This window comes from Haliotis asinina, chromosome 6 (assembly GCF_037392515.1).
Source record: "Haliotis asinina isolate JCU_RB_2024 chromosome 6, JCU_Hal_asi_v2, whole genome shotgun sequence".
NCBI lineage: Eukaryota > Metazoa > Mollusca > Gastropoda > Lepetellida > Haliotidae > Haliotis > Haliotis asinina.
The window spans coordinates 6,194,595-6,219,615 of record NC_090285.1 but is presented as its reverse complement, the minus strand read 5'-3'; the positions used below and the strand labels follow the sequence as shown (position 1 = coordinate 6,219,615).

The 25,021-nt window shown below is 38.2% G+C and overlaps 1 protein-coding gene across 1 annotated transcript in view; it reads left to right on the top strand.

The window, feature by feature from the left end:
- Positions 1-6,661: 6,661 nt before the first annotated feature.
- LOC137287490 (transmembrane protein 135-like) overlaps positions 6,662-25,021 on the top strand; it is a 174,349-nt gene continuing 155,989 nt past the window's right edge. The window contains exons 1-3 of the mRNA XM_067819823.1: positions 6,662-6,823; positions 14,293-14,420; positions 18,245-18,337. Coding sequence (XP_067675924.1) covers positions 6,677-6,823; positions 14,293-14,420; positions 18,245-18,337 — 368 coding nt within the window. The 5' untranslated portion in view covers positions 6,662-6,676. The remainder of the gene's footprint in view (positions 6,824-14,292; positions 14,421-18,244; positions 18,338-25,021) is intronic.

Here is a 25,021-nt window from a genome sequence, read left to right as displayed (position 1 = left end):
GTTTCCAATGAACGCGGACAATGCACGGAAATCTATTCCCCCATGTGATGAAGTAGGTAGACTATCGGCCCAGCACTGTGGCGCCTCTCCTCCGTCCCAACTCAACTAACTGCAAATATTTGAGACCGTCATGATGGAATTTCGTCATTTTTTTGGCCCGGCAATATTTATTCCTTGATTCCATAAATGTAAAAAATGTACAAGCAACCTTTTCCAAGTACACAATTGCTGCACTGGCGTTTCTGGAGATCCATGAAATGGAGGAAATACTCGCGAAATGTAATCCATTCTTAGTTGTGTCAGAGCTGTTTCCAAGACCTTCCTGTCGCACGTCCTCTACAGTATATTATATATATATATACAATACGTTATATATGTCACTGGGCCCCCAGCTCAAAAGACGCAGCATGGTTTATCATCAATACACGAGGAAACACATGCACGCGTGAACTAGACACAGACACAGACAGACAGACACACACACAAAATAACACACAAAAACACACATATGCCATGTCTATATTTCTGTGAAAATGAATCAATCTATTAGCCTTGAGGCTCCCGGATCACATGCTTAACGAATGGTTGTTTATATTGCTCCAAACAGTAAATAGACTCTCTACACATACTGTGTTCCTTTCATGAAGACTGTCGCCATTGTGAAAAGCATTTATCACGAAAATGGAAAATTTTTCAAAAGCAAACTGAGCTGTATATCAGTTTTTAATATTTTGGCTGCATTGATCAAAACGGAATAAATAGCAGTTATTCCGTTGTCACTTGGAAACAAATTCGCGTTGAACGTTTCAACACAACGCTAAGACACGCACGCAAGGACAGTTGTGTTCCCCCAATGCGTCACTGGATATCATCGGGCAATTACTGTAATCTCGCTGATTCCCAGTCTGTTTCAGTCAGTCGTCCATCCGCCTTTTGGTCTGTGGCCGGGTAGATCTACACCCACCAGTGTGTGGTGGGGATTATACGTGTTCTGCTGTGACAATAACCAGTGCCTTTTCCATGAGCCTGTGTGGGGAAACCACAATATAAGGACTATCCAATCAATGTCAGCGTCTGTACCAAACCGATTTCATTTTACACAGGGGATCATCGAGAATGGTACAACCCCTGCTTAGTGATGGTCTTTTTAAGCCTAAGTACAGTCTGTTTTGATTATGATAAAACCTAGGTGTAAGATGACTAAAATTCTTCGTAATTACCTAAAATCAAGTTTCAGCTTTTAACGGTTTTGATCGGTGGGTGGTCTAGTGGTTAAAGCGTTCGTCAAGCTGAATTAACGGGTGGCAGTGGAGATAGTAGTAGTAGTAGTAGTAGTAGTAGTAGTAGTAGTAGTAGTAGTAGTAGTAGTAGTAGTAGTAGTAGTAGTAGTAGTAGTGCCATTACTAGTATTGCGAAAGTAACATGCGAATAAAATGTTCATTTTAACGATTGGCGTCGCCTTGGGATAACTGTCCACCATTTTCCTGACACAAGGCAAATATGTCACGAAACGAAGAAGACATTTTTTAATTTCATATATGTTTTATCTCTTGTTTCGCGTTCGTTTAGCCTGTAAAACCGCGAAGTCACTCGGGTCGCCTGAAAGTAGTTCAATCATAAACTCAACGACTACTCTGTCGCAGGAATAAAACATCGATTTTATTTTTGATAAAAAACATAATAGTTCAACACTGATTAAAAAAACAAATAAATACACTCCTGGATCATTACATCTACAGAGAACTTCATCATTATTTTGTCGAGCGATGATATGCAACAAGACGACCTGACACGTGGGATTAACAAAGTAACACGATCTCTCTGTCGTCAATATTCATTCATTTCCACTCCAACATACACTTGCTTTATGATCATTTTGCGGACCCGGAATGCTAGTAGAGGTATGCATACACACGCCTGTGCCTTTAATCAGTGTTTGTGTCTCGCTTTAATCAATCAATGGTTTTGTATGGAAGGCCATCGGGCCATCTAGAGGCAAGTTCCGTGGAAATACCGTTACGATAATATACACTGTAGCACAAGGAATGGCAAGACCATAGCAGATGACCAAAACTAAAATCAGGTTGAACGTATGAAATACCTGTGGCGGTTAGCTATAACAGAAGAACTTTTCTGTCTGCAAATAAATATGACTTTCACAAGTCGGTTTTGTATTACATTTCAATTTTGTTACATTTAGGGAAAATAAAAAATAGGTAATTTCGTCCGTATTACCATGGTAGGATACGGGGGAAACCATTCTACAGTTTTATGTTATCTCGTAGTACCCATTAGAAATGACCTAGTTCATAAATATCTTATGAACTGGGATAAGAGAGTAAACCAGTAAAACGTATAATGTCTCTCGTCGGCGCATGATTAAAGTACTGTTGATGTAATTTGATTTGATGTTTTGCTACGAAATGTTGGAGTGATGTGACACAAGAAACGATCCACATATCAGGTTTGTTGAAGACATTTCAAAAGTGTTCAAAGGATATATTTGTTTGTTTATTTATTTGCTGTTTATCATGCACTCACCAATGTTTCGTCTATTGTTGCGGCGGTCTGTATATAATAGAGTCTTGACCAGACAATGCAGTGATCAACAGCATGACCATCGATCTACGCAGCTGGGATACGATGACATGCGTCACTCACGTCAGCGAGCCTGACCACCCGATCCCGTTAGTTGCCTCGTACGGCAAACATGGGTTACTGAAGGCCAATGCTAACCTGGGTTTTCGCGGGTCTATAAACGCTATAAAATCCCCATCCTGGCAGTAATCATCACCTTCGTGGTCTGAATGTTAGAACGTCTGCTCGGAGAGGGTTCGATGTTTCGATTTTCTCTCGAAAGATGTTGAGGAGACGTCATTAATCTCACCCTGTCTGTCGCTGGGGTATAGAAAAGGAGCAGGTCACAGATTTTCGAAGCTCTCTTAGCGCTACGATAGTCGTAAGTCAATGTTAATGTATGATACTTACGACTATCTTAGCGCTAAGAGAGCATCGAAAATCTAGAGCCTGGGTCCCGCTTCTCAAAACGACCGTTGTGTTACGACAGTCACAACTCCCATGCTTTAACATAGACGTATGTTGAGCCCTTAGAGGCCGCACGGACATTTGACTGTCGTAGCTCTATGATTGCTTTGAGGAACGGGGCCCTGATTGGTTCGTGGGTCAGCAAAGGGTTTCCGTACAGGATCTTTGGTAAATTACATGTATGTGAAAACGCACACGCACGCACGGGACAACAAAACGTAATCTGTTAGTCACTCCATGATAGCGTTAGTGTACACGTGTACAATGTGCCAAAAACACGTCATAAAACATGCTGAAAACATTATTACCCACGTCAGCGGATCAGCGAGCATCCTGTTTTCATTCTCTTTTCGTTCTCTCCCTACACGCTGTGTCTACTATAAAACTGTGTCTACTGGAGGTTGACAGAAGACAATGCACCGCATCCAGGTAAAGATATCGTGCAAATACACAGTTAACTCCTCCAGGTTAATGAAGAATGTGTCATGACGGCACTTTCTGACAGTCGTGCGAATTCCGTCTCCTTAACGAGCTATTGGGAGTAAGCGAGTATGGGTTTAGCTACAGTCTAAATGGGTTTAGCTACAATCCAGACAGGTTTAGCTACTATCCAGACGGGTTTAGCTACTGTCCAGGCGGATTTAGCTACTGTCCAGACGTATTTAACTACAGTTCAGACGGGTTTAGCTACAGTCTAAATGGGTTTAGCTACAATACAGACGGGTTTAGCTACAGTCCAGACGTATTTAACTACAGTTCAGACGGTTTTAGCTACTGTCTAAATGGGTTTAGCTACAATCCAGACGGGTTTGGCTACAGTCCAGACGTATTTAACTACAGTTCAGACAGGTTTAGCTACAGTCTAAATTGGTTTAGCTACTGTCCAGACGGGTTTAGCTACTGTCCAGACGGGTTTAGCTACATTCCAGACGTATTTAACTACTGTCCAGACGTATTTAACTACAGTTCAGACGGGTTTAGCTACAGTCTAAATGGGTTTAGCTACAATCCAGACGGGTTTAGCTACAGTCCAGACTTATTTAACTACAGTTCAGACGGGTTTAGCTACAGTCTAAATGGGTTTAGCTACAATCCAGACGTATTTAACTACTGTCCAGACTTATTTAACTACAGTTCAGACGGGTTTAACTATTGTCCAGACGTATTTAACTACTGTCCAGACGTATTTAACTACAGATCAGACGGGTTTAGCTACAGTCCAGGTGTATTTAACTACAGTCCGGGTGGGTTTTGTCGATGTCGATGATTTTTAACAAAATAAATAATCGAATCTGGACCAGATTATCATGATCATCGATCTAAGCAACTGGGATATGATGACATGCGTCACTCACGTCAGCAAGCCTGACAACCTGATCCCGTTAGTTGCCTCGTACGGCAAACATGGGTTATTGGAGATCAAGAGAGGGAAAGGAAGCAAAATGTTCCGTGTTGCATGTACTACACAGTGAGTGAGTGAGTGAGAGAGTGAATGAGTGAGTGGAGAGGAGTGGAGAGAAGTGCAGTCGGATTTCTGGTTATATCATACCGAAACAAGGGTCTCATTAACCTATTCAGACAATGATCGACCTACTTTTCAGCCGATCCGAATTTTCTCGTGTGAAAGTGAAAATAGACACCACAAACAACTCTGGTTACACTGAATTACAATTCTTTGTTTCATAAGAAAATGGTATTTACAAATGAATTTTACTTCAACCTTTGACACTACCGTATTTCTATAGTGTATGTGGAGGTTCAGCAGCATACCTGAACTAAGAAATCACAGACTTGATGAGGTCGTAAAATGGTTCACAATGCGTCTGGCTCACTGGTTAAACCTGCTATGTATTGTTTGGGCTTGATCGGTGTAGTTCTGTAACGCATAATGAGATTGATATAATATCAATTCCGTACCCGAATCATTTAAATTGAAATGGAGTCCCAAGGAAACCAGAGATTCAATCTAGACTTGCTTAATTTAGGGCTTTAGCGCTGCAGGGAGGGCAAGGCTGTAAGGGAAATAATATGGTTCGGGAACTGCGAGACAGACTACAATGTTTAGGGAAATGGGTGTCGTTTTTGAAGCGCCGTACATCCTACTCACTCACTCATGCGTGCGCTGTGAAGACGTGGAGGTTTCTGCGGGGATGTTGATCGGGATCACACAGTTGGTCGAGGACGTGAACAAAGAAGGGGATCGGCGCGCTGAAAGCAAATACTGTGTTGTTCGATGTCGATCGTCACGCAAGTTGGTGGAATAGATTTCTCACGACCGAGTCACACACACAAACACAATTCAACTGAGCTGTCGTCCGAACCCAGTTCTCACTCGATTGTTGAAGCTGCACAAACTGGCGTGGGACATTCCCACACTCGGGCAGTCCATGTAATTTATACCTGTATATCACATGGAAATAGCATTTGTCAACTACAATACACTCCGATCAAGATACTCATTTAGAAAGCAATTGATCACTTGATGCCATGTGCCATTCATTTCATATGCCATATGCCAAACATTCTCATGCTCCCCATTACACTGCAAATGTATGCACATGCATAACGAAAGTAACTTCATCTGAATACTTCTAATATTGTTTTTGTCATGCGGTACGCATGCTGGTACATATATTTGATCTGCCACAAGACAGCTAATATATCACATACGTCTGTGCAGCGTAAACACACCAAATATCAATAACAAACAAAGCAGTATCTGAAAAACTTCCAAAATGCACCAACATTATCTCTTCTCGGGTATTTAAACGTGCATGGAATGATATGCATTTCTACAACATTGGCAGTGTAACAACAGCCCGTACATCAGCTTTCATTATTTGATCCAAGTTTTTCAAACAATCAAACAAGTCATTTAAAGCTTTTTTCAGTCTGTGTCAAATACTGAGGACTTTTATGGCGATGTTATAAAATGATTAAAAGCAACAAAATTAACAAATTGTAATAAGCTGAAAGCTAAGTGATATGTATGACTGCATACATCGGTGTGTCCCATTTTCTGGGGTTTTATATCACCAAACCAAAGTCAATAAAAGTGGAAACGTTGAAAACAACGGTTATAAGCAACAGTGTGTTTGTTGAAAATTTTTTTTAGACTTTTATCACACAATATATGCATTATGTGGTGAATAATCATAGTTGTTTGTTTATTATTGTCATAATGCACATTGTATAAAGTGCAGCCCAATTACAGGTGATTGGGCGAAATATAAAGACAATAAATTTCGTTTTCACTGACGAGTTTACCACGTCTGAAAAGTTCATACATAATACAGAATTTGCGATTGTACTTACTTCTAATATTTCTATGTTTGTCTATTTATCCTCGAGAGAATGATGTAACGAAGCAATGTGCATGTACTGCGTTTCATTTCAAACCATATGTTTAAAAAATCGATAGCTCTCATTTCACAAGAAAAGGATATTCCAGAGAAATTTAATCAACATTGATTCACCTTCTCCTTATTTGAGCCCGCCTCGATTCAGATTCATGTCAACATGCCTCGAGACGTAAGCAGCACGTGGATTTGTTTACAGCGGAAGTAGGGAAACTTTTCCCGAGGTGAATATTTACCGTACTATAATTGGTGAAAACTGCGTGAGAACCAACATGGCGCTGTTCAGTAAACCCATAGTTGTACATAATACTTGTTATGAAATTGGACATGCCTGGACACCGTATTGTGTTCAGGCATCTTTGGATGTTTCGAAAATCGTGTTTCAAGAGGCCTTTAAACTCTACGGCTCTCTTTACTTGGTGAGTTCTAAAAAGGGGTCACAAACGCTCCGAAAGCGAGTCGTAAACAGCTCGCTGCACTCACTTGACAAATGTTTTCATTCCTTAACAACAGGAAAGCTGTTTTATAGTTCGTTGGATTTAGAAATGGTTGTTTGTTGCAATTGATTAGATATACACCCCCAGTGTATGTTGATATGCACGTACATCACTGACTGTGTATTCGTGAATCAACAGCCGGACCATGATCAGAGAAGACATGCATCGGAGGCATGTTCGTTTTGGACTTTGAACACCATGTAGAAACATCATTTGGTGTCACACTCAAATTGTCCTCTGATTAAGTTTGTATTATTTATCACACATGCAATAAATACATGCACGACATTGTTACTAGATGTCATATCACAGATACATTTTATGCCAGGTGCCAAACTGTGATTGTGTTCCTCTTCAATGTTCATTTGTGGATTATTTTTAAAATAATAGACAATTATGAAAGATGGTACTTGAAAAACGACCGTCTGGCCCAACAGACAAAGAATATGTGGAAGAACAAGTGAAAAACAGTTTCAATCAATCTTCATTTCAGTACTTAAAAGGCCGCAGTCTTTTAGTACATTTAGAGTTTACATGAGTAGACAGAAGGCATTTATAGTATAAACTATAAACTGATTATAGTATAAACATTTTGTAGATAGAAGTAGTGATTCTGACCAAGATTGAAAATGCATATCTTTCATTCTTTGTATAGATGATATGATAAAATTTGTATGTAACTGAACACTGTGATCACACTGCACATAACCATAACCAGTTTTTGTGCAGCAACTCTCAAATATCAGTCACCCAATTTCTTTTCACATTTTCTTCATACAATTTCATCATATCATAACATTTTTTCAGAAACCTAAGGCCTGGCATATGCAATCTTACCCAATACTTTATTGTTTTAATGGAAGAGTATATAAACATAGGGCATCTACCTAATTCACCGAAGAGCATCATATTACATGCGTTCGATTTTACCCCAAAAAATAGTTTAAATCAATGCTCAAATGTGCCCTGCCATGGCTGTTTTTCGTGTTTGTGAAAATCTTTATTTCTCTGATAAATGCCATGAATTATTAGTGACTGCTTGGTATTAAGATTAATTAACTTCATCTTTCACTCCAAAGGTAATATGCATTTGTCATATATTAAATTGTCAAGTTTAGGCCATTTGGTGGAAAATGAATCATTATAGTGTACATTTTTTATATAATATATGTATTTTAGTTATTGGTTAAATCAGCATAATTGGAAAACTGTGTATCATTGAGGTATTGAATTTTTTGGTTCTTCTAAGCACTGCATGTTAAATATATGTGTATTTAAACATCATGTACATGTATTGTTAGACATACGTCAGGGACCTCTTGCTGTTGAAGCAGCATATGTAGCTGGATCCTGATAATCTCCATGTTTTCACAATAATCATTCACTGACTATTATAAATCTAAATGACATGATAATGATAAATGCTTAATTCATGACACACACCAAATGGCACACATGTCATGAGTTTTTGGAAGAAATTATGAATAGATCTGCTGATTTTGATGCCCTGATTACAGAAATGACAACTTTGTAACCGTAAAAACTAAAAAGAACGAAGTAATCAATACATAGTTAAAAGTAATTCTGCAATGCTATTTATACAGCAGAAAGTGCAATGTAATAAAACCATCTAATAAAGCTGATATCCCACATATGCGAAAATGTCTTGAGAAACTTGATAAACTACTCTAACAGGCTCTATGAATTAGTGCAATATCACCTCACTGATGCTTTCTTGATTGATATTCCCCTAATAAGAATTTTTGCTCACTGGATTGTCTGTTCCAGACTCGATTGCCGTCACATAGCTTGAATACTGCAGATTACAGTGTTTAACTACAACTACAGTCTGAACATTTGTCAGCACATGTGACAGTATATAAAAGCTTTATCATATTCCTACCATGTTCTAAAGATACTTCATTGAATGAAATTATGTCTTAACTGTTTACTGTTTCCTATCACAAGGAGAGCAGAACCGTCCATTTCTGTAGTCACACCTCCCTCCTATCATTGTGAAGTTGCTCAGTCTGAAAAAGAAAATATCATGTGTTGAGGTCTCCCAAATCTTGCTGACTCCTCTTTGCAGAGAAAAGAATTACATGCATGTAAGGTCAGGAAAAAGCACAAGTAACTGGAGAGCTGACAAGAATTGGTATTTGTAGTAAATGTGCAGGAGGTTTTGCATTAGCTGATGAGGGGCAGTGTTGTCAAAGCTGTCCCTAGTCACATGTAAGGACTGGGTTCCTTTCACAACTTGGGAATTGTGTGTGAAGGCCATGTCTGGTTAACCTTGCTCCAATGCTGTACTGAATGCTAAGCTCACAGGTATATAGTAATTATGTCCTTTCAAGAAGCAAATCTTGACAAGTGGAAAGTACAGTATTTCATTGCAAATCTGGATTTCACAAATCTCTAGGGATGACAGCATGTTGTCGGAACAAGTTGTTCTTTGTATTCATATTTTCAAGAAATAATCATTTAACTAAAAATAATAGCCTTAGAGACTCATGCAAGTCTATGTTCTGGTTTCCCCGCTTGATATTCTGGAATAATGCTTGGGCAAAGCCATGCACATATACACACTGATGAAACATTCAGTTTCAAAGAATACTGCATGATCAGATTTTCAGAATATTGTTATAGTTAAATACATAAATGAAAAGGGATGCATTGATGCAACCACATGCCATTTTATCGTATTCCTTAAAAAAAACAAAACAAGAATACAAAATACATTATTACGATAGCAGTAAGAATAAATTGAGTTTTTTAAAAAATACATTAAACTTTAAAAAAAGTTATCAATTAAGATACATACCTTACAGAATAAATTTCAACGACATTTTATTCTTTATCAAGCTATATGTGCATTGTTACTACTTTTTTAGGTGAATTCAATGTTATTAACCAGTTCTTAGACTATCTATATATTTGTTTATTTAATATGAAATTTTTGTGGTAAAATGTAATGCTAATTTTGTCCCAATAATACTAAGGGTTGATATCTCTAGGAATGCTTCATAAAATGAAATTTCATATCCTACATTGTAATACATGAGAATCCTCAACTTGGTGTTTTTATATATATACTAGAGTTATCTTACTGCATTTGAACTAACCTGTATATTAATGCTGAATGTGCAGTTTATGATTTGATGGTTGTAGCAAGGACATTATAATGCCTGTGCTAAAAATTAGTAATGAAGGAAAACAATTGTGTCACAAAAACTAGGTTAACTGAGTGTAAGCTGATCACAGAAATCTACACCTGAAACAGTAGTGATGTCAGGACTGAATGATAATGGCAGACTCCAACAATTATCCAAAGCACCACATCAAAAACCTTTTTCTTCATGATACCAGTAAATTCAAGGTATATATGTTGTTTAATAATTTCTTAACAGGATGATTTCAAGACCATTGAAGTATGAAGTTTTGAGTGTTAGAAATATCTGATACCCACCGTCCAAGATGGACTCTTTTCTTCACAAGCAGGAAATTTCTTTCAAATATGTTATTTTTAAAACCCTGACATTTGTTTAAAAGTCATATCAAATATTATGTTACCTTCAGGTAAAATACTTTAATTTCATTTGATAATGGGGCTTTCATTTTTCCAGTTGTCACCCTCCTTGGTAAGGTCACACCGAACAGAGTGACAACTGGAAAAATATTACCCTTGCCACGGATACCTGTAAAATCTCCTTCAAGAAGCTGTATTGCTAACAATCCAATGACATCATAATGTGACACATACCATGCCCAGAGTTGGAAAACTGTTGACTTAGCTGTTTTTTTTGCTCACCATGTAGATATTGGATTCACATTTGATTTGACTTTCACTGCTTTATTTAAGGGTCACATACAACCAAAAAATCCAACATACTTAAAACACAATTATCACTTATTCATGACATGTAATATGTATTGCTGATTATGAAAAAGCAAATAAACAAAATTATAAGCCTACAATTGCAAATCAAAAGTGAAATATTTTGTACTTGGGTCTACTATAGCTATGCTCGAAATAAAGGATCCGCAATACAGATCCCAGTCAGAACCGCTGAGTGTGCACTAAAGTGTAACAAAATCTTTTCATTGGCTGGTTCATTTGCCAATATACACCTAGATGTCTCACTGTTTATGGCGTATAAGCCCAATAGGCGTTAATTTCAAATTGAATGTGGTCAATGATTGAAGTTGTGCATTGCATATTGCCATTAGCAGACAGGCAGGCAGACATATAGGTGTCAATAAACCAGACATTGCATTTTCTCTGCTACACAGGCTGTTTATCACAATCAACATGTTTTTTTAGGTTACAAGTAGATTATTTATTTGTTTGTGTACACAACCAAGATTACTCTACTGCTCATGACCTCATACTTCGGACAGGCATACTGTTTCAAGTTCCACAAACCTATTCACTGCGTATGCATATGGGCACAGCGCAGCACAACTGTTGAAACCACTTTTCCCCCAGTGCTGGGGGAAAATTTGTGTATCGTTTGAACTCCGATTTTGCAGGCTTTTTTTCATCGCAATTTTTTTCAAATTTATAAGTTGAATTGTCTTTTTTGATGATTTGTTTTGGTGCATGCTGAAAGGTGTCAGAATCTGTAAAGTTGTGTTTTATGTTGCATGTGACCTTTAAGCTTTTATACATTGAATTGTTTGCACTTTCAACTTAAACATAATTAGTCATTTTTATAGCAGTTTTAAGTTTGACAGAATATGTTTCAATGGATTTTATAATCCAGTTGAAAGGCAGATGCCATTTTTGTGTTTACGTGTCATACAGTCAGGTGCGCTAAAATGAAATAATATTTTGTACATTTAACTTGGCGGTATGATAAATACGTTGTATGCCTCTCACTGTGGTAATACAGTCTGATGTAAACCTATTTGCAGCAGTGTCATACATTGGCAACCAGCTCGGGTAACACAAAGAGCTACATCAGACGGTATTACCCTCGAGAGAAACATACAACTTCAAATATCATGGTCTATGATTACAGCCAAGCAACATGTTTGTAACTGCATGAAATATTTTGGTATGTAATTCCAGCAGTCAGAAACATTGATGAAGATTTAACATGTATGCCCACAATCGTGCTAGAATGCATGGTACCTGTGTGACATAACAATGAATGGAAACAAAAGTGTGTGTTAACTTTAAACTATTAAAGTAACTGACTTTGCATTATCATTGACAAAAATTTGATTCATGAATTTACAAAATCAGGACTATCAACATTCTATGGTGAGGAGCATTTTTTGCTGGGCCAGCTGTCTGTCAAGGTGTTTTGTGAATATTCAGCTCTGTTTTGTGGAAATAGAAATTTTGTGTATATTGCAGCTGCTTGTGTAAACACAAAAGTATTCCTCTAAGGTGACTACATGTGTTTAAAGACTGTATTTTTCACTGTATAAACTGGAAAAAGACAACTATTACATTACTTTCAGACACCCTGTGGAGAAGCACAAGGAGGGCATTTTAATGTGGTTTGGAATGAGTGTATCACAATCTTGTCAGTTGTATATATGGGGATACCTTTTTGTTTGATTTTATTGTAAAGAAATTAAAGCCTTCTTTTGTAACCTGTTTGTCATATTAATACAATTACCACTGGTGACAGCTGAGTCTCCTTGTTACGGAAACATTTAATCAGAAACAAAATCCTGGAATACTTAAAACGGGAGGCCAATGTAATTATTGATAGTCATAACGCCATTTTGTGTAACCAAATAGAGAACTATCAGGAATAACGTAGCATCCCATTTTCGGTTCCGGATGTTTGTTAAATTTCTTTCGGTTTACTTGATTACTTAACAGGTGTTACATGTCATTTTGTAGTGTTTGCGTGTGACATGTTTGTTTGATGTTCCTTGTTCAGTTGTCTTTGCTGGTCAGAATGTGACAGATCCACCTGTAGATGTGCACAAAACATAGAGATATAAGTTCATAAGACTTTCTACATAGGTACCAAGTATGTTTCTACATTGGTACAGTATTAACCTTTGCATATGTACTTGGTCAAATTTTACATGGGTACCAGACTCATGAAGATCCAATTAAGAATTGTGCTTCAGTAACCAATGCTTGTCGTATGCGGTGACTAACATCATGGGGTGCTCAGGGGCATAGATCAATGTTCATGCTGTTGATCATTGGGTTGTTTTGTCCAGACTTCGGTATTTACAGACAGCAGCAAAATATACTGAGCAGCAAAAGAAATGCAACTGCTTTTTTTAGTCAAGTTTTCAAATAGAAGCCATACACATGGATTCATTTTTCACAAGTTTCTTTTGCTGTTCAATATAGCTGTAAGATGGTGAGTGCTGAGTCTAACTACAAACAAACATAGGTACCATGTTTTTACAAAGATAACATGTCATTTTCTTATTGGTACCATGTCAGTTGTTTCATAGGTACCATGTCAATTTTACAAAGGAAATTTGTCTATCTTTATCAGTACCATGTCAATTTGTCTATCTTTATCAGTGCCATGTCAATTTTACAAAGGAAACCTGTCTATCTTTGTCAGTATCTTGTCAATTTTACAAAAGAAACTTGTCTAACTTTGTCAGTGTCATGTCAATTTTACAAAGGAAACTTGTCTATATTTATCAATACTATGTCAATTTTACAAAGGAAGCTTGTCTAACTTTATCAATACCATATTGATTTTACAGAGGAAACTTGTCTATCTTTATCAATGCTATGTCCATTTTACAAAGGAAACGTGTCTATCTTTGTCAGTATCATGTCAGTTTTACAGAGGAAACTTGTCTATCTTTGTCAGTGTCATGTCAATTTTACAAAGGAAACTTGTCTATCATTATCAATACTATGTCAATTTTACAAAGGAAACTTGTCTATCTTTGTCAGTGTCATGTCAATTTTACAAAGGAAGCTTGTCTTAATTTATCAATACCATATTGATTTTACAAAGGAAACTTGTCTATCTTTATCAATACCATGTCAATTTTACAAAGGGAACTTGTCTAAATTTATCAATACTATATTGATTCTACAAAGGAAACCTGTCTATATTTATCAATACCATGTCAATTTTACAAAGGAAACTTGTCTATCTTTGTCAGTATCATGTCAGTTTTCCAGAGGAAACTTGTCTAACTTTGTCAGTACCATATTGATTTTACAGAGGAAACTTGTCTATCTTTGTCAGTGTCATGTCAATTTTACAAAGGAAACTTGTCTATCTTTGTCAGTATCATGTCAATTTTACAAAGGAAACTTGTCTTTCTGTGTCAGTGTCATGTCAATTTTACAAAGGAAGCTTGTCTTAATTTATCAATACTATATTGATTCTACAAAGGAACTTGTCTGTGCTTATCAATACCATGTCAATTTTTGTTTGTAGTTGGCTGCCATACTTCGGAGGAGGGGCAAGTCATACTTTCTGAAGAAGCTTCTTCCTGAGACCTTGCAGTCCAGCATCTTCCTTACTGTCAATGGAACATTGTTCTTAACGTTCTTATGTTTGTGGAGGTAGGAGAGTCATCACTTTGGGTTTTATGCTGCCGAGGCTGCCATCATACACGTTATTCCTGCCCAATAAATTCATCTAGTTTTCTAGTGTATTGAACATTGCATGACTATTTGTAGTTAAGTCGTTTAATAAAGCAGAACATTTTAAGAGGGAAATAAGAAATATGTTTTCCAATTTCATGACTATCATGGCTTTTATATGCAAAACACACAGAGCCAACTGGTTAGTGTCACAGTATATCTCACATGTTATTCATCATCAACTGAAGTGATAGACCTATGATATGCCACTGACATTCTGGGCCTTAAGGACATGTATAAACATTGTAGGTGATGAGATATGTAACCTGTAGTCCACTAGATACTGACGAGGTATTCCAGTACAGATACACTGTGTAGGCTAGTAGATATGCATAGTGAGTGTAGGCTAGTAGACATGCACAGTATAAGCACTAGATATGGATAGCAAGTGTAAGCTAGTAGATATGCTCAGTATAAACACTAGATATGCATAGTGCAAGCACTAGATATGCACAGTAAAAGCACTAGATATGTGTAGTGTAGGATACTAGACATACACACTGTAAATACTAGATATGCATAGTGTTTGCACTAGATATACACACTGTATCCAACTAACATACACTGTAGCCCACTGCATACACACACTGTATGATTCAGATAGACACACTTTGTCACTAAATATGCAGACTGTAGGCCCTTGGTAAACACAGACCCTTGTAGACAACTAGGTATGCATGTTATAGGTATAACATATACACCTTGACAGTGCTAGATCAGCACTTGACAGGCCTCTAGATATATATGTTAGAAGTCCAGATATTTGGACAACAAGCTATTGTCGAGAAGTGTTGTTCTTTGTATGTATGTGCATCTTCACACTTGAATCACTCAGAAAGCAAGGTTTCAATAATAGCAAGGCAGCCCTATTTTTCAATTCGACAGGACATTATTTACTCCTTGTATTTGTACAATAGCTCTTCTGGACTTAGGACTAGCAGAGCTTGTGTTGTGTCCGTTGCATGTCATTATCAGGTATCAAAGTAATGGAGTGGTTGAGTGGGGTTAAAGCATTCGCTTATCATGCAGTAGACTGGGGTTTGATGCTGCACATGGACACATGTCTAGCCCAAAACACACTCACTCACCCCATGTAAGTAGGGACACATGGATGTTCTTTGTCAGAATTTGACCTCAGCTGATTTGTGAATCTTCATTTTTTTGCAGTTCTTTTTTACCTCTACTGTCAAAGACTTGAAGAGTAAATGGTTAACTTGACCATATATGTTGCCGAGGTAGCTTGTAAAATTATGACAATGAGTGATAAGCATGCGTCACGTCGAAGTTGCCAGGGTCAAATCATATGCCTGGTAAAAAGTTAGTTTAAATTACTCAAAAAGTGTCTACTGAAGGTCATACTGAGAGCAGTTTTTAAAGTCAAGGACTTCCTGTAATGGTCAGTGGCACAATGAAGGTCATTTGTATATATGTGCTATTTCGATTGCATTGCTGCTTTATGTACATAGTGGTTAGATAATCTGACAATTTGTATGACTTGTGATGACAGTGTTACGTTCAGGTCATACAAGTCATGATGACCTGCTTTCAATGAATAGCATTTTGCATCTGGAAGAACTACTACTTGCAGATGGTTTTCAAGTTCTCTTGGCAGTAATTTGCTCACATCAGTCTAATATATTATGTGCCAGACTGGCAGCTGTTGAACCCTATATCTACCAATACATGCAGTCTTCTTTCACAGTATTATACATGGGTCAATGTGGGCCTTACAAAGCCATGCCATTCATCATCTGTTGAGTCACATGTCATTAAATGGTCTAAAACTTTACAGGGTTAATTCCAGCAGATATGATTTTAAGAAAGATTTTAGATTCCAAAACAATGGCAGCCATACTGATGGTTCCTTATGTATTATATGTACCATTGTTGTATCATTTTTAAAATTTTGTATTCGAGAAGTATTTACTGAATAACAAGGGCTGTTGAGTTTGAATACATTTTTCACATTTTGTGTTGACATGTGTTTTTTCATGACTACTGTCTTTTTAAAGTTTACATGGTCTGATATTTATTTCAAATGTTAAGATATTTATATAAAAAGGTGAGCTACAGTGTTAAGAGACATTTTTACTTTTATATTTATGCAGAGGATGAATAATGCTTGAATTTTTCTTTTCTAAGACTTGCCAGATTTCAGAATAATGGAGCAACTAAATTGATAATTGACCAAAAATTGCTATACATGGAGAATTTTCTGAATCAGTTTTGCCTGATGATGGGTCCAGAACAAGCCATTGAAACTTTGTATCAAAGAATAACAAGAAGATAAAATCCAGAAAATTCCCTGTGTTCATCTTCTGAATGCAAATCAAGAATCCAAAAATCGCTTTAAAATTTATGTAGATTTCTTGAGATTTTGAAAGCAAGAAGTATGAATAAATCAATATTCCATTAATGGCTCACAGAGGTCTAGGTTTGTGTGAGCTAGTGTCAGGGCATGTTTGTGTGTTGTGAAGTTTCTTCACCAGTTACACCAAGGTTCTGAATGGTCTCACAAATGACGTGACCCACAACGATCAGGGTTAGCAGCCCATGGTTGTCCTAAAATACACCATTGCTAGTTGAAGAGGTGACTATACTTGTTGTAAGATACGACTACCAGTATGCTTGTCATAAGATGTGACAATTCTTGCTGTAAGAGGCTTGTTGTTGACACATTGTAATAGCTTTTACCCAGCAGTGTATATCTTCCCACTCAGAAATTTAAAGACAGGTGAGCTGCAGAACCCAGATTTTGTTTACAGAAGGTCGCAAGTTGTTTACATGCTCTTCTGGAAACCTCCTACCATTTCTTTACTTTTTGTAAAAGTATTTTGGGCATGTTAAACTAATGTTGTAATTAAATGAACATCATCTTCAGAGGTCAACCTAACTTGATTGTCCACTGACTTCATTTGGCATAAATAGCAAGCTTGCAATCTTACAGTTCAGTTTTGAACAATCCAGGAGTCTGTTCATTTATATTCATTCATTAAAACACAGCACACTTTTCGAATTGATTGAAACTGAATCCTGTTCAGATATTCAAAGTGACCAGAAAGTTATTTTCTGTCTCCAAACTTGAAGAGCATGCTATCAATTTGTAAATAACGATCTGCTGAAATGAAATTATTTGTTTCAGGAAATTAGCTGGCTGTTACTATTTCTGCAATGCATTTATTTGTGGAATACCTGCGTGCACATTGTCGTTACTGATAGAAAGAAAAGACAGGTATCATACCCTCATTCCATCATTACATCCTGTAGCCAGGTAGTGTCTGTGTTAGCAGAACACAGGCCACTACAAACAGGGGGCAGCTCATTGGTGGCACAGTTCACTGACCGTGTCTCGCTCTGGATCCATCAGAATCTGATTGAAAGTAGATATTGGAATGATAATGATTTGATTAACATTTTTCAATTATTTGGGTGGAGGTATGTCAGAAGTACCAAATTTCATGGACAACACGGTAGTACAGTGGGTTCTGCTTCTCTTGGTGTGCCCCCCCTGTGTGTTCTGTTCCTGATGCTTGTGTGATGTGGCTTCTGATGACAAACCAACTTGCCGTTGTGTAATACAAACATTCCATATAATATTGTTTGGTCCTAATGATCAGTGGAGATGATACAGATTTGTGTTCATGCAGTTGGTTTGTTGTCACTTCAATTTAGGAATGTTGTTTCACATATTTTTCACCTCTCTTTGTAATAGAAAACTTATTTTGTTTCTTTTGACTCTCCAGGAAAATCTTGGGCGGTTTTTATTTCATCAACTCCTCTTTTCTGTCGGCGTATTGTGGCGCCTTTATAGCTATTCTATTGGAACGGAAATCCAGGTATTGTGAATGTTCAAATATTTGGAAATGATTGGCACACACAAAAATAACTGCCAACAATGTTTCGCAAAGTACAAGTGTGACATAATCATTAATAAAAATAAAATCATTCCAAGATTACTGCAGCTTATTAATACATCATGCAATGATAAATGTTTAAAAATTTGTAGTCATGCATTTTAGGGGAACAGTATGACAAATCAAAATTGACTTTTCATGAATGTTTGGCTTCGTTGACAAAACTGATGCTTTCAAGAGATGCTTACCAGTGTTATGTTGATTGCCTATCTATATAAGATGTTACAATTGCCAACAGTTTGTTTATTCTTCTGATAAGATGAACCAGAGTTTGTGGGTTTGTAAGATTCAGTTATCCAACAAATCTCCTCTATGAGCAACACACCTTGCGATGAATACTTTCGGGGGGTTTCACATGTATTGTAATTAAGATTTAATAGTCCCATCACCCCTACACAAGCAAAACTTTCAGAAAAGATATTTTGATGCTTGAGAGTGGCAATAAGCAGTAATACTCATGTTCAGTTGACTTTCTTACATTGCCTGTTTGCAAATTTTATATTTATAACGTTTCGAATGATAGTCTTGGAATATTACTTGGAGACACTTGCTTATTCACAGACTGACTTGGGGCAGTAGGGTAACCTAGAAGTTAAAGCGTCTGCTTGTCACGTCAAAGACCTGGGTTCCATTCTCTAGATTGGTACAGTGTGTGAAGCTCATGTCCCCTGTCGTGATATTGCTGAAATATTGCTAAAAGTGGCATAAAACCATCCTCAATACCTCACTCACTCATTCACTCTATTCTGAAAACTGACAAGAAACAACAATTTTGTGGGTTATTGGGATCTTTTATTGAACTATGATTTTTGACTGCTATTCGGTTTTTTAGTGTTACACACTTTCGTCATCTTCTGTAAAACAAAGTAGCCTGTGACGATGAAACATTACATTGTATCTTAACATGACAGCAACTCTTACAAATGCTAGCCACCTTCTTAAAATATAGAAATTTGGCATGGTTGTTTTTGTCAGTACTGGGGCCAAATGTGCACAACCAATTTCTTGTGATGAGTTATGACATCTATTCACCATTTACTGAACAATGACTGCTGTCATGAATTTGAGAATACCTGTCAAGCAGTATAAATGAAGGTGTAAACACAACAGGGAATCATATGCAAGATGGCACCATACAATAGCCTTCCTTTGGGTTTCTACATGTTGTACACATAAAGTTCCCAAACGCGTATTTCTGTGTGAGTCAAGTGAGCTAGTTTACATATGTTGTACTTTCATTTACCGTTAAGGCACTCTTTCACACCACACTTCTGTAAAAAAATAAATAATGTATTTCCTTTTCAATAGTACTGACTATCAGTCCTCAGGGAAACTCTCATATGATTTATCTCAATGTTTTGATGTATGGAACAATTGTTTATGTTCCATGTATGGCCAGTGTTCTCTTTTTGGAAGGTGGTCACCTCAAAGTTTCAACTATCAATTTCAGGCAAGTCATAATGGATAATAAGTCTTTTATTGCATCAGTGGGAAACTAAAGTGAGTGCCTGTGCCCAATATATAATGTAGACCAAAATATTGTTGAAAATGTGTGAAATTGTGGATTAAATGATTTGTCCCAGATTCTCTCCTTTCCCACCTTTATAATGAACAGCAGCCCTATAAATCATATCAGTTTTTTTACTACACTTTAACCTTTTTTATATTTTGCAAACTTATTAACACTTCCTTACCCCTTTCATATAACACTTGTACTAATAGTATTGGACCTGTGTGTTAGAAATGCCTGTCACTATAAAGATACAGTATTTACATATTTAGATGTATGTTTGTTTCATTGGAATTACTAGTCACTGTTTTTGTCACTCTTAGCACTTTATCCTTCATTTGTTATTTTTGTTTGTTTAACATTTGATGCATGTGTTTTCAACATCTGTGTTTGATCTAATTGGTGCAGGATGGGTGTACGTTTTTTTAAGCATGTTTTTCTATATGTTTCAGTCATGCCAAATATACTACTCAGTTTTTGAAAGGGTAAATCAGATGTGTCATATTTGTAACTATACTCTTAACGTTATGTGATCATTATATTTATTCCTCATGAAAAGAAAAAAAAATGTCATAATGAGTAGTATATGTTTTTATGTTGGCAGATCATGGAATATAATTTTATGTATTTTATTAACATGTTTCTTAATATTATTGATCACTTTGTGATTGGGGTAATATGTCTTGCCACATGATTCCAGCAGAAGCTCCCCTCGCCTTCCATGGTTACGAGGTTGAGTATTACTGTAACTACATAGTATGCTTGGAGAATAAGTGTATGTGTTGGTTATAGACACACAAGAGGGACGTCAGGTGTAGCAAAGGTAAAATATGTTGATTATTTAGCCATCAGATTTGGCAGCCTGTCCAAGTAGCCTTGTCACGTCCACACTGGTACCACTACCAGTGAAGATCGGGGATAAAATTGTCCTAAGCTTTGACTGACAGGTCTGTTTAGTTGGTTGATGCATCATGTCATCTTATTCCATCCGTGTAGATTTAATGGACTTGTGATGGCAATCACTGGATTGTCTGGACTCATCGATTTACAGACTGCTGAGGAGATGTTAAAATACACTCACAAAATCAAAACACTGATGGTACCATTTACTTCCATTTCATCTACGTTGGCACCACTTCCATCCATTCCAGTCTAACACTGGTACCACTTCCATCCATTCCAGTCCAACACTGGCACCACTTCCATCCATTCCAGTCCAACACTGGCACCACTTCCATCCATTCCAGTCTAACACTGGTACCACTTCCAGTGCAACACTGGCACCACTTCCAGTGCAACACTGGTACCACTTCCTTCCATTCCAGTGCAACACTGGTACCACTTCCATCCATTCCAGTCCAACACTGGTACCACTTCCATCCATTCCAGTCCAACACTGGTACCACTTCCATCCATTCCAGTCCAAACACTGGTACCACTTTCATCCATTCCAGTCCGACACCAGTACCACCCAGTACCAAATCCTTAGAGGTACAACACCCTATCTACACCCAACCACCCTGCCTCTATGGCCTACCCACACAGGTACCACCCAGTACCAAACTCTGTCCTGAGAGGTTCAACACCCTATCGACACCCCATCCACCCTGCTCTATACCCTGCCCACCTAGGTGCCACTCAGTACCAAACTCTGTCCTTAGCAGTACAACACCCTATCTACACCCAACCACCCTGCCTCTAAGTCCTTCCCACCCTGGTATCATTTAGTACAAAAGCCTTTCCTTAGCGGTATACCACCCTATCGACCCCCCAACCACCCTGTCCCTATACCCTACCCACCTATGAACCATTCAGGACCAAACCCAGTCCTTAGCGTTCCAACACCCAGTCAACACCCAATCACCCTGCCTGTATAGCCTAGTTACCCATGAACCATCCAGTACCAAACCCAGTCCTTAGCGTTCCAACACCCAGTCAACACCCAATCACCCTGCCTGTATAGCCTAGTTACCCATGAACCATCCAGTACCAAACCCAGTCCTTAGCGTTCCAACACCCAGTCAACACCCAATCACCCTGCCTGTATAGCCTAGTTACCCATGAACCATCCAGGACCAAACCCAGTCCTTAGCGTTCCAACACCGAGTCAACACCCAATCACCCTGCCTGTATAGCCTAGTTACCCATGAACCATCCAGTACCAAACCCAGTCCTTAGCGTTCCAACACCCAGTCAACACCCAATCACCCTGCCTGTATAGCCTAGTTACCCATGAACCATCCAGTACCAAACCCAGTCCTTAGCGTTCCAACACCCAGTCAACACCCAATCACCCTGCCTGTATAGCCTAGTTACCCATGAACCATCCAGTACCAAGCCCAGTCCTTAGCGTTCCAACACCCAGTCAACACCCAATCACCCTGCCTGTATAGCCTAGTTACCCATGAACCATCCAGTACCAAACCCAGTCCTTAGCGTTCCAACACCCAGTCAACACCCAATCACCCTGCCTGTATACTCTACCCACCCATGAACCATCCAGTACCAAACCCAGTCCTTAGCGTTCCAACACCCAGTCAACACCCAATCACCCTGCCTGTATAGCCTAGTTACCCATGAACCATCCAGTACCAAACCCAGTCCTTAGCGTTCCAACACCCAGTCAACACCCAATCACCCTGCCTGTATAGCCTAGTTACCCATGAACCATCCAGTACCAAACCCAGTCCTTAGCGTTCCAACACCCAGTCAACACCCAATCACCCTGCCTGTATAGCCTAGTTACCCATGAACCATCCAGTACCAAACCCAGTCCTTAGCATTCCAACACCCAGTCAACACCCAACCACCCTGCCTGTATAGCCAAGTTACCCAGGTAACATTCAGTACCAAAGACAGTCCTTAGTGGCACTGCACCCAACTGATACCCCAACCACCCTGTATCCATACCCTATCCATTGAGTACTACACCATGGTACTATACCCTGTCCAACCCCAGTAACACACCCCCAGGGTTGAACTAACACCCATTATCACATGAAGCACATGTTGAACATATTCTGCAGTGCCTTCCCTGTACCTGCCACACCTCCAGCCACACCCAGTTACCTGTATATGATTCTCTAACATTTACATTTGGTAACCCAACATCTAGCTTTGGTTTCTCATATCTGTGTATGAGCTGAGAGTGTTCATGTGCACATGATAAGTCTAGCAGCCGGGACTATACCATGGGATGTGTTATTGCTGAATCTGCCTATGATTTGCTACCGATGTGCAGCGAACAGAGCCAGATAAACATTCAGCGCTTGCACTATTTTGGGAACATATCTTTAAGCCTATGACCTAAAGCCATATTTGTAGTGACCAAATGATTTGTGGGAGCAGTGAGTCAAATGCCATCTTGTATTGATAGACAGTTGGTATTCTGATGGAGATGGTTATGTGCCAGACTGGCTGGTTTTTCCAAGATAGGAATTTACTTGTGTGTAAAAAGTCAATCATGTTTTATAAGTGGGATGTAACTGAGCGTCACATTACCTGCCTGTGATAGACGACACTGAGTGATGTGCAGGATAATGTTTCTACGGTTACGTCCATCTTTTGTGATATACCATAGTTTCATATATTTATATACACACGGTTTCACTTTGCTGGTGTACAGTTCTATCAGACTCTGGTGTTCTCCCCTCCATGGCAAACAATTTTCTGAGAAAATGATCATTATCTTATAACCTTACTTGAAATAATAAGTATGCAGACAGTTTGTTGGTTTAGCTATTATATAAAGTTTTAAAATATTCATCAAAACTGGTCATTACAACTGTCAATGAACTGTTATTGCTGAAGCTGAAACTAACACAGATCTCAGGTGTATTGTTATGGACAGTGCATGGATGCACTTGGGTGCTTAAGGAATTTGGTAAGCAGAACAATGATATCTGATATAAAAATGATTAGGCAAGGCTAGTTTGGGTATTTTAACAAATATTCTAGATTGCTCTGTCAAACAAGAGGCAAAGTAAAAGGAAATATTTTCAGTATTTATGTAACATTGAATGAGAAAAAAATCTGAAGTTAAAAGTTATTAAAACATAAAAGTTAAATAATGCAAAAACTGATATTTTCAAATTACTTTTAAATTTAAAACTGTTTGGAAAGGCAATTTATTATAAGAAAATAAATTGGAACTGGTCTAAGCCTACTGGTAATGTTTTCGCCACCAGAGATGTGAGGTCACCATTAGCACACACACATAGCACTGTGGGCATAGATAAAAATGTGTTGTCATCAGAACAAAGGACTTTCAAGGCAACAAATATCCCCAGTTTACGACATGAATTACTACATTAAAAACTGTTACGTTAATGGTGTGAGCATCCCATTTCCATGTGATCTGCTGTAAAGTGGCAGAGCTGGCTACCAAGTGGAACAATGTGACATACGCTTTGTGACGTTTATGCCTGTTTCTGTTAAACAACACCAAAATGCTAATATGCATTACACACTTGGCTGGGTTTGTTTCAGCTGGTGTGCTTGCTGCAGTGCATTGTGCAGTGTGTTATACAGTCTCTGCCCACTAGAGCATGAATGTATCCTGCATGTACATGTTTGCTTGGTTGTTGTGGAGTAAGAGGGACATGCTGCACATGAAAAGCAGGTGAGATGCAGTGAGGGTTTAACGTCATTTTCATGACATGGTGACATGCATTCATGACAGCATGAGTGTGTGTTTTTCATGTACCCATTCGGACTGATGTAGGTTTTATGGTGATAGCTCACAGAGATACCATAATGCAGTGTAACATGGAAACCCAACTCGGACACATATATTGACACTAAGGTAGTCTCTGCTTGTCTCCTTGCCATCCCTTATCCCCTGAAGGTTAAGTGGGGCAGTGGGTAGCATAGTGGTTAGAGTGATTGTTTGTCCCAACAAAGATCTTGGGTTAATTCCTCACATGGGTCCTATGTGTGAAACCCATTTCTGGTGTCCCGTCCGAGTTATTGCTGGAATATTACTACAAGTGGCATCAAACCAAATTCACTCGCTCATTCAGAGTTAAGTGCTGGACAGGAAGGTACTGACTGTTCACAGTTTTTGTAGGTTGGGTCTGGGGATCAAACCACTGACT